Below are 17,491 nucleotides of genomic sequence, written 5' to 3' on the forward strand. Positions count from 1 at the left end.
TGAAATTAAGTTTCCCATTTATAATATGCGAACAACTAAGCCCTCCAAGTATTTTCAAGTAGGAGACACTAGCCAGAGGTTAAGAGTCCCACAGTTAGGGACCCTTTGTCTAAAGTGAAGCACCAAGAGGTCTAGGCTACAGCCTGAACAATACCCATGTGGCACTGTTTCTAAGGAATTATGGCAATATCTTCAGAGGCGAATCACTACTGCAGTTACATTAGGAAAAATACAAAAGATCCAAAATTTGGGATTTTTTTAATATTAGTAATGAAATAAACTTGGCCTATGTAATTTTGAATTCCAAATACTACCTTTAGAAATCAACTCTAATTCTCCAGCAAAGCTTTCTATCATTTCAGAAACCCACTAACCTTATTTACTTTAAAATCTTGGACTCATTTTTATTTAACTGTTTTCTACTTATTATTAATATCCTCTATATTCTATTAATATCTTATAGGAAACATCTTAACATGTTTTAAAATGAGTATCATTTCCCTACATACAAATATATTAAGGTTTTCTTTAGCCGATTTTCCATCCTCTAACCTGGCCTAATGTTGACACAAAATTAAACTTTGTTAATTTTACTACATCACTGTCTTCAAAAATATTCTTCAGCACTCATTAAATATGCATTACTTTCTATATGTATTGTCTTTCTCAAATCTGAAGTATCTCTTAATTTTTAGAGATTCTAAAAAATAACTATATCCATAAAAATAGGTCTGGAAAGACGGCTCAGCGGTCAGAGCAAGAGCACCTGCTGCTCTGGCAGAGGACCCAGGTTTGGTTCCCAGCACCACATCAAGGTGCACACAACCACGTGTTAACCCCAGCTCCAGGGGACCCAATGTCTTCTTCCGGAGTATTGCTCACACATAGTATACACACAGAAAAGCAGGCACACACATAAACATAAAAATTTTTAGTGGCACAGACTTTAGTAGTACATTTGCCTTGGTTTCATGAATATATATTTGATATCACAGCTGGATTTTGCATTTCTCTGGTAATCAAAGGAATTTATTTACCACTCCCTTACGTCGTTCATGTAATGTTTTATTCTTCTAACCTCCAAATTATTCTGTGCTTCCTTTTTCTGTTATCATCTTAGGCCTTAACGATAATAACTATCAAAACAATATGCATGGTATTCTGCATATCTCTTACAATTACAGCTAATCACAAGCCAACATCAGGCTTTTGTTAACAAGTAACCAGGGCTCTTTATGTTTTCTTTTGGACAGCTTTTTATCACACATTTGGTCAGAGAAAACTGACCTCAAAAACAAAGGCAGCATGTATTACAACCAAAGTTGCATAGAACCAAAATAAAAATCTACTTCATCTATGTAACTGAACACCAATGTCTTGTCAACAAAAGAAATTCAGCCAGTTTCCTGCAAATTAATCACTGAGAAAGTAGTAAGATATAAAATAGAAAGAAAATAAGTAAAACAAAACAGATATAAAGTCCATGTAATCTAGCTTCTTGTTCTGATCCCAAGTCCAAATACTATACAGAACTGGAGGTTATCACTGTGGCAGAATATCTGGATGTCATTCATGAGATTCCTAGCAAGTGTACATGTACAACTTCTCACACATACACACACCAGAAAAACAAACACTATACATAGTATGACACTAACACCGAGATTTATAAATCAAGAGTCAAAAGAATAATCTGAAACAAAGTGGGTCAGGCTTTCTGCGTTACTACTTGTGTTTGTATGTATATGAAAAAAAAAGCCAAACTATATCCCCTCAGCAAAGTTAAAAGGAAATGCAAGAGGATACTCACCGTTAAAGTCCTGATAAGCACTCCTGCAAGTAGAGTGCACGTAATCTAGGAAGACACATATACAGCAAGGAGTTAAGTGTTGTGTGAGCAAAATCCAGACTTAACATACTCCTCTACTCAGCCATTAAATCAACTACCAAAAAAAAACTGGGGTACAAATCATTACAAATATCCACCTGGGGAAACACATCCCCACTGCCTAATGGAAATATAAAAACTAGTTTATTTCCATATTTCTAACTGCCAAAGGAGGAGACCCAGTATTAATTTAATTTGCACAAAGTAAAGGTAAAACTAATTTGCAAATAGGGTGATGGACGTGAAAATTATCCTATGGAAGACAAATGTTTCAAGGTCAGTATTTGTTTCACAACCTCATCTGTTCTCTCTAAATACTTTAGAAGCTTGTCTAAAAACACATATGCATTTATGTATGAGTGTGTGGGCTGTATCCATCCAGGCATAATGTTAAAGCCTTTATTTAACTCAACAAATAAAGACTGAAAGAACAGAATTTATTACAGAGCTTCTAGACATAACCAAACCCTGGCACATGACAGGATCAGATTCAGATACACTCAAATCTACAGCCCAACTGCAGCTAAGGACGGGCAGCTAACATTGTTTATTATTTTTATTATAACTACAATGAAAGCCAACACTCCAAATTTGACCACTATTTTTCAATTCTCTACAGAAAATGGATGTCCTTACTGCCTGACTCCTCCCATTCTGCACACACACTACAAGGTTAACTTCTGGCACACCACATATGTTGGTAGTGTCATCAAACTTTGGTCTAAAAAATACTTGTTCTTTTCAATATCAACTCTGGCTATTGCAAATAGTTGTAATTTTGAGTCACCTACATCAGAATGAGTCACAGTTCAACACCAAAGCACAAGCAGGACAGTATGCTATTCTGAAGAGCTGAACTATTTCAAAGCAACTGAAGTGCTCTGAAAAGGGTAATCTTTTTCCTATACTTACACTTGACAGTCTTAACTTCTTGTAGCAAATCAAAAATCAAAAGCTCATGCAGTCCATGAGCTAAAAAAGCACACCTTATTCAATGTCAAACCCCATTTCTGGTGGAGGCAGAAGCTTCCTTAACAAGAAAGGAACCGGTTTTACTTGGAAATACCTAGTTCCTCGTGATTACACCTAGTTCAATCCTACAAACTGTCCCTTGTCTCCTAACACTGCCACTACTATAGATCGCTTTATCTTGACATTGATTCCTATAAAAGTTGAGCAAAATTAACTGTACTTCACGGCGTGGGCAGAACGGCAGTAAGAACTAATGCAAGGAGAACTGAAAAGCAAAGTTACAGTTCGGTTTATTTAATCAGCAAGTCCAACACGGGCTGCTGTGCAACCATCTAGCTGAACGTGAAGGACATCTGGGGCTTTCTGTGCCAGAATTCTAACTTAGGTAGCATTCACACACAAGCCCCACCACCATCACCTCTTAAAAAAAAAAAATGCCCTAGGTCAAGGAACTGTTTCAGAAGCGGTATTCACAAGCAGGTAAACGGGGTGAGATATTAAACAGCCCGGTCTGCTGCGTGGTAATAACCTGCAGATTCTGATTCTGGGGAAAACGAAGCCCACCTCGATGGAACACTTAGGGACACCCTTTATACTCGTCTCACACAAAGAATAATCGCAAGAGCCCGAGGCAGCCTGTGTCGAGCGAGATTCCAGAGCCCGGGGCGACGCGGTGAGGACCGGCTCCACCCGCCACTGGGTCGCTTACCCCGAGGGCCCCGTGGGCCCGGTCGCCGCTCGTTCGGCGACGCCGGGAAGTTGCAGGGGGCCGCGGGCGAGGCCGACCCCTTAGGCAGGCAGCAGCCCTCCCCCCGCCCCCCCGGGCCGGCCACACCTCCGCGTGCGGTTCCCGGACCACAGGACTCCGGCCCGGGCCCGTGGCCGCCGTGCGGCCCACAGAACAAAGCCATACGGCCATCTTGAGGCGGTAAACAGACCCCCGGCGCAGGCCGCCCGCCTCCCTTTCGCCCGCCCGCCGCGGCGGCCCGCCCCGCGCGCCGCTCACCGTCCTCGAAGTCCATGCTCGACGCCGCGGGGCTGACGGTCTCGGCGCTGCGCTGTGGCCCGCGGCAAGCGCCCGCGACACGACGGTGTCCACACGACCGGCCCGCGCGACCGACAGCGGCGCTACTGGCCGGGAAGCCGCAGGCCACAGTGAGGCTGGGGGCGGGGCCGGACAGGCCTGCCAGTCGTCGCATCACCGCCTTCGATTGGCCGACGGGGGCCGGTGGGCGGGTCTCGCGTGGGGGCGGGAAGCGGGGCGGTTATCGGGCTCCTGGGTCCTGACCCTGGGGAGCGCGGCGGACGGAAGGTGAAACGGGAGCGCTGAAGGCTGGAGACGGATGTTCTGGAAGGACTCCGGGTGGCCGGCCATGTTGAAGCCTGGCAAAAGCGACGGGGTCCAGGAGGGAGTTCCTTTCTCTTGCACAAACTCATCAAATCACATGGCGACCTTTGGCTACTGTTGGCTGAAGGAGTGAGGAGTAGAGATTTTTAACTACTTATGGGGTTCCTTACTCTGAGACACACAAGTGTGGGGCGAGTACAGGAGCCCAGGTTGCCAAATACAAAACGATCATGAGACTCTCCTAAGACAGGCTGCTAGCCACTGCTGGGCTTTAGGGTGTAAAACAACTGAAAATTCACAGATGGGAAAGATTTGGCAGAAGAAAGTAGTCCACAGCTCGAAGGAGAGGGGGGAGGGAGGGAGGGAGGGAGGGAGGGAGGGAGGGAGAGAGAGAGAGAGAGAGAGAGAGAGAGAGAGAGAGAGAGAGAGAGAGAGAAGAGCAGACGCAAAGGTATTCACTCCAGAACACTATGGGAAGACTATTTTGGTCTTGAACCACAGTTTTAAATGACTTAATTCTCTTTCTGTTTTCACAAAGCAAATGGCGGTAACAAATTGGTTACCGGATAGGAAGCCAGAAATCAAATTCTTCACACTTCTTCGGGATTCAACCAATCTGCTAAACCCAGTTCGAGGAAGCAGGAAATAAAACGGGAAGCACAGCCAGGTGTACCACAGTAGCCCCAAATCTGAGTATGGCACTGTGTCCTGCTCATCTCTTCCTCCTCCACCCTCCTTGACTCATCCTGTTCTCCACCCTTTCCCTGATTCCTTCTCGTCTCCCTCCCACGCTTGTGTTCTGTTCACCTGGGCTGAACGTGTTGGAAACTGAACTCACAATTTCCCTTCTCAGACCTGCTTATCCTTGTGTATTCTTCCGGCGGTTGACAGCGCAGCCACCCACTAATCCCAGTCAGAAGATTGACGGCCATCCACTCGAGACTTCGCTCATTACTCCAGCCTCCCACTTCCAAGCCACACACTGAAGCCTTTTATCTGCTTACTACCGCCTAAAATATCTTAGGCTCTCTCCACCCTTGCCATTTGCACGGCCACTACATGAGTGAGGACACTCACTGTCTCCTTGCAAAAGTCTTGCTGGAGAGGTGGCTCAGTGGTTAAGAGCACTGACTGCTGTTCTTAGAGTTCAATTCCCAGCAACCGCATAGTGGCTCATAACCATCTGTATGGGATCCGATGCCAACTGGTCATGTCATTCCCACATCAAAGCCTCTGAGTAGATCTGTCAGAGTTGTCTAAAGTAGAACACAAACAAAAGATGGAGATACTGCCTGACCCTTACCCTCTCCCTGTATTTCCCCTCCCCCTCTTTCTCTTCTCCCTCTCCTCTCTCTCCCCTTTTAAAGACTTTTTAAAAATTATGTGTAACTTTTATTTTTCAAAACCTATTTTTACTGATGGTTCTTAAGTGCTTTAACCTACCTTTTAGCCCACCACCCACCAGTGGTAGTGGGAAAGAAAGGATACTAGGGAAGTGGACCTGTTTAGAAATGGTTCTTTGGAGCAACTCCCATCGGTGTTTTCTGGAAATCAGCAGTTCAGTTCACAGGCCAGCAATGGCAGCTCGATCCGCTCACAAACACTTCACAGATACACACCAGCCAGGTGTCCTATCATGTGCTTGCTTTAACAGAACATCCTTTCACCGGTGTGTGCTTCAGCCAAACATTCCTTCACATGTCTGCCTTAGTCTTTCTCCTATGTCCACTTCAGCAAATGTACCTTCACCATCCAACCAACTTGCCAAAGAACCCTTAAGTTTCTACTTCAATTATGAATATGCTTTGTCTGTGTGTAGGTATGTGCACAAGCACAGGTGCCCATGGGCCAGAAGAGGGCCTCAGATCTCCCTCAGCTGAGATTACAGATTGCTGTGAGCTGAGTAACGCGGGTGTTAGAAACTGGACTCAGGCTCTCTGAAAGAGCAGCAACTGCTGTTATACACTGCGCCATTTCTCCAGCCCGCTCTCCCCATTTTGATTATCAGTTTCAGACTCCTAATTCTCCAGAGAGCCCTGTGCTTTGTCACGGCTCTTGTCCCCAAACATCCGCCACCTGATGCACTCTCCAAACATAACTCAGAGTTACTTTTATAAAAATACTCAGTTCTCATCCCCATGTTCTAAGCTCGCATTCTCAGGTATACCTTTGAACATGATTCAAAGACTTATTAAAACAGGTTCACAGACAGTCACACTGGTGGGAGCCCAAGAATGTCCATTCCCACAAACCTCCAGGGGCAGCAGCTGCTGCTGGGAAGCCACACCCTAAGGAGCAAAGCCTTGGAGCGCTGTGTCCCCCACAACCTTGGCTTTGAGCCCTCTTCATGCAAAGCTCTTCACCATCATAATAAGGCCTTCTTTGTCCCCTTGCTGCCAAGAGCATTTGTTTACTAAGTCAAACTCTTCCTAGTGATTCCTAGTAATGCCACGATTGTTATCCTTTTTCTCCCGTTTTACCTTCTGGCAAAGGAATGATTTTGTAACCTAAGGTCCTAAGCCTTACCTACCATGACTGAAAAGGAATAAACTATAGTGTCACTATATTCTCTCTCTCTCTCTCTCTCTCTCTCTCTCTCTCTCTCTCTCTCTCTCTCTCTCTGTGTGTGTGTGTGTGTGTGTGTGACTACATCCTCCTCCCTCACTTTCCCTTCCATCCCCTGGAAGAAAAAATGGCCAGTCAAGTTTCTGCTAACTCAAAAGAAACCTAGTCTCAAAGGTGTACTGAGAGCCAGTGAGTGTGTGTATTCATGCGCGCGCGCGCACACACACACACACACATACACACACACACATCTTCGCCTCCCTTCCTCTTTCCCAAACAGGAAGCATCCTTACTCAGGAAGTCGGCATACAGAGCCACCCTGTATCTCGGTTACTTTTTTACTGCAGTGAAGAAACACCATGACCATGGCAACTTATTTTTGAAATGATTTAATTGAGGGCTTACTACAGGTTCAGAAGGTGGGTCCACAGCCATCACCGTGGGAGCCTGCCAGCAGGCAGGGAGGAATGTCACTGGAGGGGAAGCTGGGGACTTACATCCAATCCGTAAGCAGGAGGCAGAGAAACTGACCTGTCCTGAGCTTGAGGAGCCTCAAAGCCCAGACCCACACCTCCTCTAACAAGCCCACATCTCATAATCCGTCCTAAACAGCCCAGCTGGGAACCAAACACGCAAACGCACGCCCACGGGGCTGTTCTCGTTCGAGCCACAGCGTCCTGTGCTGCATGAGAAGTCGTCAGCCTGTCTCACATTCGTTTATTCAACAAACTCTAAGTACCAAGCACGTGCCAAGCATCCTCATCTTACATCGTGTTCCCTTGCCTCCCAGAGCCCAGCTAGGCTCATCTTTGTTAGGCTCAGCTTCATACCCTAGGGGCCCAATCCTTTGTACAAAAAGCCATGTGTAATTTCGTCTTCTGTATATTTTACAGCAGACAGCAAATTACTGAATCACAGACCAACAAGTCTATTAAAAGTTTAAAGAGATACGGGGGCTGGACATTTTATGTGTGGAGGTCAGAGGATGTGGGAATTGAAGTCAGGCACAGGTTACAGGGACAAGAAGAAAAGTTAAACCTAGGACCTGTTCTTAAGGGAGTTATGTCAGAGAAGCTACGACCTTGAACCCAAGGAGAGTTAGGTGTCTGAACTCACTAATGACCCAGAGTCCTTTGTTCCAAGGCCCCCTAACCCTCCACACCATCAGCAAGGGATGTCTGCCATTCCCATAAACAAACTTTCATGTGACCACAGTTTTGATTACCTTTTCTGTGCTTCCTGTCTTCTGTCTCTGTTCTTCAAGTTGACTATGAATATTGCCTCTTTCTAAATGTCTCTCTAAGGTCTTCATCTGAACCCTATAGAGAGTTTATTATAGTTTTTCCTGACACTCTGTTCGTACTTTTTTTTTTCTTAGATTGCTGTGATTGTATATACTTGGCTCAGAGAGTGGCACTATTAGGAGGTGTGACCCTGTTGGAGTGGATGTGGCCTCATTGGTATAGGTGTGTCACTGTGGGCTAGGATGAGGGTCTTCCTCATCCTAGCTGGAAGTCAGTATTCTGCTAGCAGCCTTCAGATGAAGATGTAGAATTCTCAACTCCTCCTGCATCATGCCTGGCTGGATGCTGTCATGCTCTCACTTTGATGATAATGAATTGAACCTCCGAACTTGTAAGGCAGCCCCAGTTAAATGTCCTTTATAAGACTTGCATTGGTCATGGTGTCTGTTCACAGTAGGAAAACCCTAACTAAGACAATTGCCTAGTTGTCACTGTGAATGCTGAGAGGGAAGAAGCATTCACCAAGAGCAGTATCTGCCTACAAAGACTGGAGGACATTGGATCCCCAAAACTGGTGTTACCGATGGTTGTGAGCCACCTCGTATTGTATTGGGAGTGACACCTGGGTCCTTTGGAAGAGCAGTAAGCACTCTTAACTGCTGATTCATCTCTCCAGCCAAACTGGAATGTCTTTTATACCTAAAGCTTACCTGAATTTTCTCCCTGATTTTAATTTAGGACTTTAAAAGAAACAAAGGCATCTCCAAAAGCTGAAAGGAATAATAATAAAATAACAATTTTTGTTATAAGCTAAACACCAATGAGTATTCGAAGCTCTTTTCATGTGTCATCTACTTGTGATATGTGTACTTCCATCACCCCCGACTCATGAATGAGGTGGCCTTACTTGCACAGGATGCTCAACTAACAAAGCATGAAGAATCAGATTCAATCAGCCCCGCCCTAGAGCCCAAGCTTGTGTGTCTAGCACTGTAAAGTGCCTACTGTGCTTTACTGAGCAGCTGTCGTATGCCAGGAAGTTTTTAATAAATCTCTCCAATTAAAATATGACACCAGCTGGGTGGTGGTGGCGCACGCCTTTAATCCCAGCACTTGGGAGGTAGAGGCAGACGGATTTCTGAGTTCGAGGCCAGCCTGGTCTACAGAGTGAGTTCCAGGACAGCCAGGGCTACACAGAGAAACCCTGTCTCGGGAAAAAAAAAAAAAAAGACATCATTTCCTCATTCCTTTTCCTCTCTCCAACCTCCTTCTTCCCCCCACCTCCCCGCCGTGTATGCTCCTTGCTCCCCCTCGAACTCATGACCTCTGGACGACCTGGGGAAGCAGATTTCTCTGGCTCTCAGTTCCTCAGTTGCCGGTAGCTCCTGTCTGTGGATGGATGGGGCCTGTGACACCCTCCTCCCACTTTGACATGTGTGTAGGTCTTCTACTTCTTCAGGTCTCGTTTGGGCAGCCATCTTGTCAAGGCAGCATGGGTGAATCTTCCCTGCCATCCCCAGGAGACAATGTCACTGCGGTTTTCCTGTGATGACTCTGGCTTTTACCATCCTTCCATCCCCTCACCTTCCAAAATGCTCCCTGAACTTTAGGTACAAGGGTTACGTTAGAGATTTGTCAGTGGAGCTGGAGACCCACAATCATGTATCCTCTGCATTTGACCCACTGTGTGTTTCTGAACTGATCTCTGGCAGCAAAGGTAAGCATCTTTGACACAGGGTGTAGTGCCAAGGAAGTGTTTGCTCCTCCAAAAGAACTGATAGGAGCTAATCTGATGCAACTCATAGTAGCGTCTTTATTCTATTCGAGCTAGCTGGGCTCCCACCCCAATACACCGCCATCACGCAGGACAGTTTTGGTGTTGGGGATGCTGCAAATGTCTATCGGGACAAGACTTTTTAGTAAGCAGCAAGCGGGGGGTGGGGGAGGTGGTAAGTGTGCAAGCATCTAATTGGAAAGTTACTGCAGCCTTTTACATAATTGGCTGGTTCCAGGAGTCATATCATAAACTTAATTTCTGCTTCTCTCTGCACTGGTGGTCGTTAGGCATGGGGTGGCCTTGTAACCTGGGGGTGCAGGTTTGTTGGGGGAATAACCTGGAGACCCTGGTCTTGTTGTCGGTGTAACCTGGAGACCCTGGTCTTGTTGTCGGTGTAACCTGGAGACCCTGGTCTTGTTGTCGGTGTAACCTGGAGACCCTGGTCTTGTTGTCGATGTAACCTGGAGACCCTAGTCTTGTTGTCGGTGTAACCTGGAGACACTGGTCTTATTGAGGGTTTAATTTGGAGATGCTAGTCTTGTTGGGGATTAGCCTAGAGACTGGAGCTAAGCTTGGATTTTGTTGGGTGGGCAACTTGGAAACTAATGCTAGGTACCAGCCTGTTAGTTTACCTGAGTTCAAACTTAGGTCAGGTTCTCTAAAATGGAGTCTGAACTTAAAATGATTTGGCCTCTCAGGGTAATAACACCTATCTGTGGTTATAAGAATAGATGTGTAGAATGCGGTTAAAAAATTATGCCGAGGGGTTGGAGAGATGGCTCAGCGTTTAAGAGCACTGACAGCCCTTTCAGAAGTCCTGAGTTCAATTCCCAGCAACCACATGGTGGCTCATAACCGTCTGTAATTGGGTCTGATGCCCTCTTCTGGTGTCTCTGAAGAGGCAATGTTACTCACATATATAAAATAAATAAATCTTTAAATAAAAAAGAAAGAAAGAGAGAAAGAAAGAAAGAAAGAAAGAAAGAAAGAAAGAAAGAAAGAAATTATGCTGGTTTAAAATAGTGAAATGGTGGTGGTAATGTTCTCTAAGATTCATGACCTCACTAGTGTTTGGCGAGGTCTCTCGCTCCAACCATGACTTCCCTAGTGAGTGACTAATTACACTAGAGTCCGAATAGACTGGTGGTGGTTACTGCCGAGATATGAGTGTTACTATGGCAGCCTCAAGGTTGCCAGGCCATCGCTGTAGTCTATTGGCATTGTAACTAGGTGGGAGTATTAGTGGCTTCCTTCTCTTGAAAATGTGCATAGCAAAGATGGCCTCAAATTAGAATCCCTTCCTTGGGTACAGATTATATATGTTGTACTTTTCTGGGAAATAACGTTTGTTTTTCTCCAGGGAATCAGCTAAAACTGTGTCATCTGATCATGTTTGTCTCTTTTATCAAAGCAAATATAGATTTATTAAAGTTAAGTAACAGAAACCCAGAGAGCGAGAGAGGTTCCAAGGTACCTCCTCCTCCTCCTCCTCCTCCTCCTCCTCCTCTTCCTCCTCCTCTTCCTCCTCCTCCTCCTCCTTCTTCTTCAAAGTTATTTACTTTATATATATGAGTACACTGTCGCTGTCTTCAGACACACCAGAAGACGACATCAGATCCCATTACAGATGGCTGTGAGCCACCATGTGGTTGCTGGGAATTGAACTCAGGACCTCGGGAAGAGCAGTCAGTCCTCTTAACCCTTGAGCCATCTCTCCAGCCACAAGATACCCTCTTTTTAAGGAATGCCCTCATTTTTGTCTTCCTAATATGTGATGGTCCACCATAGCCTTTACCAGGTAAATTGGGAAGAAATTAGCTGTGACGTCTGTCAACTCTGGTGACTGTGAGAATAGACAAGCCTCAGAGGTAGGTATGGTTTTACAGTTGAGAGCACCTGCTGAGTAATCTTAACCTCTCAGAGTTCAGATCTCAGCACCCAGGTCAAAATCTGGGCAAATCACAAGCATCAGTAACTCCAGCTCTGAGGAATGTGAATGTGCCCTTCTGGCCTCTTCACATACACACAAACACACACCAATAAATACACTTCAAAAACTAAAGGATAGACAAGGTTCTCCAGTAATCAACTTATTTGCTGTAATATTCAAGTCTTGTTGAGGAGGTCACACACACACCCCTTGCTGTGACTGTGTTACTGAGACCCTTGAAGTGAAACTTGCAAGTAAAACTTGCTTCCTGCTGTCTCCAGCTCCACAGTGATATATTTGGGTTCTTGAGAGATCGCTTAACATGTTTGTTGAATGAATAGAAAAGGAAATCAGGACCAGTTTCTATAACCATACAGCCCTCATTATACATTAAGGCCACACTTAGAAATATAAGTACGGGGGTGGGGTGGGGTGGGGTGGGGTGGCTGGAGAGATGGCTCAGCAGTTAAGAGCACTGACTGCTCTTCCAGAGGTCCTGAGTTCAATTCCCAGCAACCACATGTGGTTAACAACTACCTGTAGTTGGACCTTATGTCATCTTTCTGATATCATCTTCTAGTATGTCTGAAGACAGCCATGGTATACTCATATAAATAAAATAAATAATTCTTAAAAAAAGAAATATAAGTACAGACACATAACATCTAAATATAAAGAACTTTCCTACAGGGGACAGAAAAGGCACTACCCTAGAATGGCCAGCAGAGGGCACCACACACCAGATGTAGTAAACATTGGCTCTGTGTTTTGGAGCGCAGGTCCCTGCAAATCAGAGGAAAGTTAAAAGAACATCCACCAAGGTAGAGAATGGCCCAGTAGGGCTGTGTTCTCACCAGCAGTCTTTCTCTTCAGTGGGACTGTATTTCCATACCAGCCTTTCTCTTTGAGTATAGTCAGAGACATAAATGTTCCTGATGATCATTTCATCAGATACTATTTTTTTTAGAACTTATTAAGAAAAAAAAATGCAAAATATTAAAGTGACAAATTTGAAGTTCAGGATATGAAACTGCACATGGGATTTGATAATTACTTGTTAACAAAACACAGACTAAGCTGGGAAGGATCCAATGCATGACTAACAGTCGCTTTTGTGCTGGCTTTTCATAGTCTCGTGCAGACACTGCACCCTTACTGTACACTCTCTAAGACAGAATATACATGACTTGACATGCGACGTAATGTTTACTTATACCAATATTTAGAAAAAGCTTACTTCAATCAAATACTCTCTGTGTTTCTGGAAATATGGCAGGAGGCTCTTGGGTGTTTACATCGGCGCTGCTCTGGATTCTTAGAAATTCTTAGTGAGTTTTTAGAAGTGTCATTATTCATTGTCTCTCCAGGGACCCTGGCTTGATGATAAACCTAAAACTGTCACCAGTATTTAACTGTTGAAAGAAGTGTTATTTTGTGTTTCAGTAGCTTGTACTTGAGAAAATGTCAAGTCTGGAAAAAGGAAACTTTGTAGTGATTGACTAAGCACACATGACCCAGTGGGTTAGTGTTGGGAAACTACAGCAAGCCCAGGAATCAAGACTGGTACAGACTCGTGCCTCCAGCAGCTCCGAGTACTGGCTCTGTGCCAGTATTTTTTTTCTAACTGCCCTGAAGCCCTTGGGAGGTAATTAGTGACGATAGTAAAGGGCTTTTAAACGTGAAATACGTGGTGTAAATGCTAAGCCCAGGAAACACACAAAGGATTTGCATTTCTTGCCCATATTTCTCAACCAAAGACAATTTGATGTATCTTGTAACCAGTTTCTCTTTTGCAACTGAAATCTCTCCAACCTTTCTTCTGGGGGGCGGGGGGGAAGGAGTTTTTAATGGTTTTCCTATAAATCAAAGACCTAAGAAGATTACCTCTTTCATGACTTCAGAAGTGGAGTTCCTGCTTCAGTGAAATCTCAGATTTTACTGTGGGTGGGGTTTTTTGTTTTGTTTTGTTTTTTTTGGGGGGGATGAAGTCCGGGCAGCCCTCTGTCTTGCCTGGAAGCAGGTATTGCCCAGATGAAGGGCAGACGAGGTGGCCCAAGAGAAAATGGATACCAATCTACACTATTTTTGTTGTTTTGCTTTTGTTTTTGAGATTTTTTTTTAATCTGTACCTTTTAAAATATTTATCATCATAGTCTCCATATCAAGGCCCATAGCAATGGTAGCAGGTTTTCTTTTTCTTTCTTTCTTTTTTCTTTTCTGAGACAGGGTTTCTCTGTATAGCCGTGGCTGTCCTGGAATTCACTCTTAGACCAGGCTGGCCTTAAACTCAGAGATCCACTTGCCTGAGCCTCCTGAGTGCTAGGATCAAAGGTGTGTGCCACCAAGCCAGGAGCAGGTTTCTTTTTAAAGCTTAGTATTAAATATTAAATGCCTTCCCCATTTTGATTTTCCATAGCTTTGTCAAGGCAAAAATGTTGTTAAACTCAAGTTACTTGAAGCTGGGACATACTTCCATGATTAGTATGGGGGAGGTCAAGGAGTGGCCTTGCTTGTCCTGCCTTATAGGCAGATCTAGGCCAGAGAAAGATGAGACCAGATTATCATTGGTTTTGAGAAGTGTGCTATAAAAATGAGGATGCCTGTTACCAGCTTACAAGAAGAGATAGACATTTCAAGAAAAAAACAAACCATAATTTCTGAAAAACCTCAGTTTGTAATCCCCCCCCAAAAAAAAAATGGCTGGAGAAACAATAGAATCCCAACATGAGCTTAAAATCCAGCAGGGACACCCTCCCCGCCCCCAGCCCCAGCCTGGGAATGGAAACAGGAAGTTTATTGCTGGGCAGCCACGTGCTGACGCTTGACAGGAACTCAGTTCTCTAAGAGGAGGGTTCTTCTAGAACAGACAGCTCAGACTCTTCCTTTTGCTTGAGCAAAGAAGTTGGTTTTAAAAGTGCTTGGGAAATTCCTCCCCACCCCTCCCATGAGAAGGGCGTTCGGTAGAACCACCTTCGAAGCCATAGTGGGATTCCTGACAGGTGGAAACTGCATGGAACTGGGCAAAAGCTGCTGCCACCACCCAGACATGGAAAATCTGATGAGACTGGAACCATATGTCCAAGTTTCCAGGAAAGAAGCGCTCAGGAATCTGAGCAGCATGATGGCCAGCTCCATGTATGTACCACAGCTAGATGAGGAGACGCCAGCCCATCTGACCCACTGTGGTGGCCTTGACAAAGTCCTCGGCGGTAGTAAAGTACACGGTGGGTACCGAATCACTCAAGCCGAGTCCCAGGGGCATGTCTGCCCTTGTGTGAACATTCTTGGGAGGGGCAAACCAACCTACACTGCCACAGTGAAGGCAGAAATGCCCAGGACACATGATGGAGGAGCAGAGGAGCTGAAGCTGTGGGGAGCAGCTGAAGGGAGAATAGAACCAGGAGACAAAACTCTTATATCTAGTAGACCGATCCCGGGAATAGTCTAATTTGGAAGAAGTCGAAGAGACTTTGTGGAAGACCCAGGAGAGGCTGAGGCAGAGCCCTGCACCCAGAAAGAACATCTCCCAATACGCTTTCTCCTGTAGGGGAGCCATGATGTACATATTTGCTCTGAGCATGGTCAAGAGTCCCAAAAAGAGAAATAGCATGAAACCAAGTAGATGGCCCTAGCCCAGTGGTTCTCAGACTTCCCAGTGCTGCGACCTCTTAGTACAGTTCCTCGTGTTGTGGTGACCCCAGGCAGAAGGTCATTTCTTTGCTACTTCATGACTCTAATTTTGTTACTTATAGGGATAATGATGTAAATATCTGATAGGCAGGATGTTTGATATGCGACCTCAGTTTCTATGTGGACGCAGAAGGCGCTTTTGAAGCCAGGCCAGAAGGAAGGCATAGGTGGTCTATGGCCACGTAGCAAGTCGTCATTGTCTTTCAGCCAGTCAGGAAGGATATCATATGGGATAACCCTCAATGACTTCGCCATGGCACGGGGGGCTTGCAGAAGAAACATCAGTACTCCTCATCCTCCTCTTCCTGAGGCACTGGGTGTGTTTGCTCTTCAGGCTTGGGTTCCTGATTTCAGGGTCATCAAGGGTGGTGAGCAGAACATCACAGCAGGAAGCATGGGCAAGAGCACAACTGCTTACTTCCTGGCTTCCTGGAAGCAGAGGAGACAAGAGGCCCTCTTCCAAGGCATTCCTTTGGTCTTCCTCCTAACATTTCCAGCACCTCCGAACGGCCACAGTTAGGGAACAAACCTCCAGGGAGCATCATGGATCCACACTAAGGCCTCCTGCCCTGGCTCCCAGAGGCCTGTGCCACGCCTCACAGACCTCCCAGGGCCAGCAGTTTAGTCCACCTCCACGAGCCCTCATCGTCTTAACAGCCCCCGCAGCGCGTGCAAGTCCAAGACCAGAGCCTTGTCTGAGACTCAAGGCAAACTCTTGGTGTCTGTAAAAGCCAAAAAGTAAATTACGTACTTCCAAAATACAACGGCCCAAGAGAAGCAATTTCATTCCTCAAAGGGAGAAATAGAAGCATAAAATCTGGGATGGAGTTAGAGCATGACCACTACCCAACAGGGAAAGCATGTTTCTAACTAAACCCTCTACCTCTGATCCCTTCCCCTAAGCCTACCATAAGCTTCAAAGGGTTTGGGCAGCCCCGCCCCTGGAGCCTCGACTCGGCTGGCCTTCCTCATCCTCGTGTTTCCTTTCCCACGTTCTCACACCTGTTCCTTTCCAGAGTCTCTGTTGTAACTTTTGCTTCGTTCTCCCAGAGGGGATTCTGTTTTCATATTGCCTGACCTCCCTGGCATTCACTTTGATATCTAGATAGACATGTCTCTGACCCCATAACTCTTCCATTTTATATGTTTTCAAAACTATTGACATGCAGACAATGCCTCAAGGTTGACTCACAGCCGAGGCCACTTGAACCACAGCTACGGAGCCCCATGAAACCCTGGATGCTGTGTGCAATGAGTTGAATCCTGGAAAGACTTCATACTCAGCACCCTGCACTCTGCTCAGAGCCAGTAAAACCTGGGTAGGACTCTCGTCATCTTAATTCTGACTGTTGACAGCTTGTTGTTTTCCCTTCTTGGGTTTCTGAACATCAGTATTTAGAAAGGTCTTACACACATGGCTGTGTGCATGTGCACACACCTGAATGAATATGTTCTTTTTTAAAGAGCTGTATTTGCATTTTAGACTGACTTCTGTAGATTACACATTAAGAAAAAAATAATCCAGCCGGATGTGGTGGCCACACCTTTGATCCCAGCACTGAGAAGCAGAGGCAGGCGGAGCTCTGAGCTGGAGGCCAGATCTGTCTACAGAGTGAGTTTTAGGACAGCCAGGGCTACACAGAGAGGAACCCTGTTTCAAAAAAACTGAAAGGAAAATAAAAAGCTTGTGAAAGATGCTTACAATCCTTAGTCCTGGAGATACAAAATTCGATCTATACTAGCATGTTACTGTGATGTAATGATTAAATCAGACACAGAGACAATGTGGCACTTTCAGGATGATGATGGGAATACACCACTATGAAAAACAATTTGGCATTTACTCATCATGCTGTTTAGGTTTGGGGGGATTTTTGTTTTGCTGTTTTTGTCAACTTGACACAAACCAAGGTCATCTGGTAAGAGGGAACTTCAGTTGGGAAATGCCTCCGTTAGATTGGCCCATAGGGAAGTCTGTGAGCTTTTTCTTGATTAGTGATTGACGTGGAAGGACCCAGCTCACTGTGGGCAGTGCTATCTCTGAGCGGTGCCATCTCTGGGCAGTTGGTCCTAGGGT

General features: G+C 45.3%; 1 protein-coding gene and 1 pseudogene across 1 annotated transcript in view; both read right to left on the bottom strand.

Annotated features, from left to right (window-relative positions):
• The window catches only part of Znf326 (zinc finger protein 326), a 38,810-nt gene extending 34,823 nt beyond the window's left edge, over positions 1–3,987 (bottom strand). The window contains exons 1-2 of the mRNA XM_028782367.1: positions 3,867–3,987; positions 1,811–1,855 (exon numbers count right to left, since the gene is read on the bottom strand). Of these exons, the coding sequence (XP_028638200.1) occupies positions 1,811–1,855; positions 3,867–3,882 (61 nt within the window). The 5' untranslated portion in view covers positions 3,883–3,987. The remainder of the gene's footprint in view (positions 1–1,810; positions 1,856–3,866) is intronic.
• Positions 3,988–14,632: 10,645 nt separating this feature from the next.
• Positions 14,633–15,669, bottom strand: LOC114633775 (annotated as a pseudogene).
• Positions 15,670–17,491: the final 1,822 nt, after the last annotated feature.

The sequence above is a fragment of the Grammomys surdaster genome, unplaced genomic scaffold, assembly GCF_004785775.1.
Source record: "Grammomys surdaster isolate TR1022 unplaced genomic scaffold, NIH_TR_1.0 751, whole genome shotgun sequence".
NCBI classification, from domain to species: Eukaryota; Metazoa; Chordata; class Mammalia; order Rodentia; family Muridae; genus Grammomys; species Grammomys surdaster.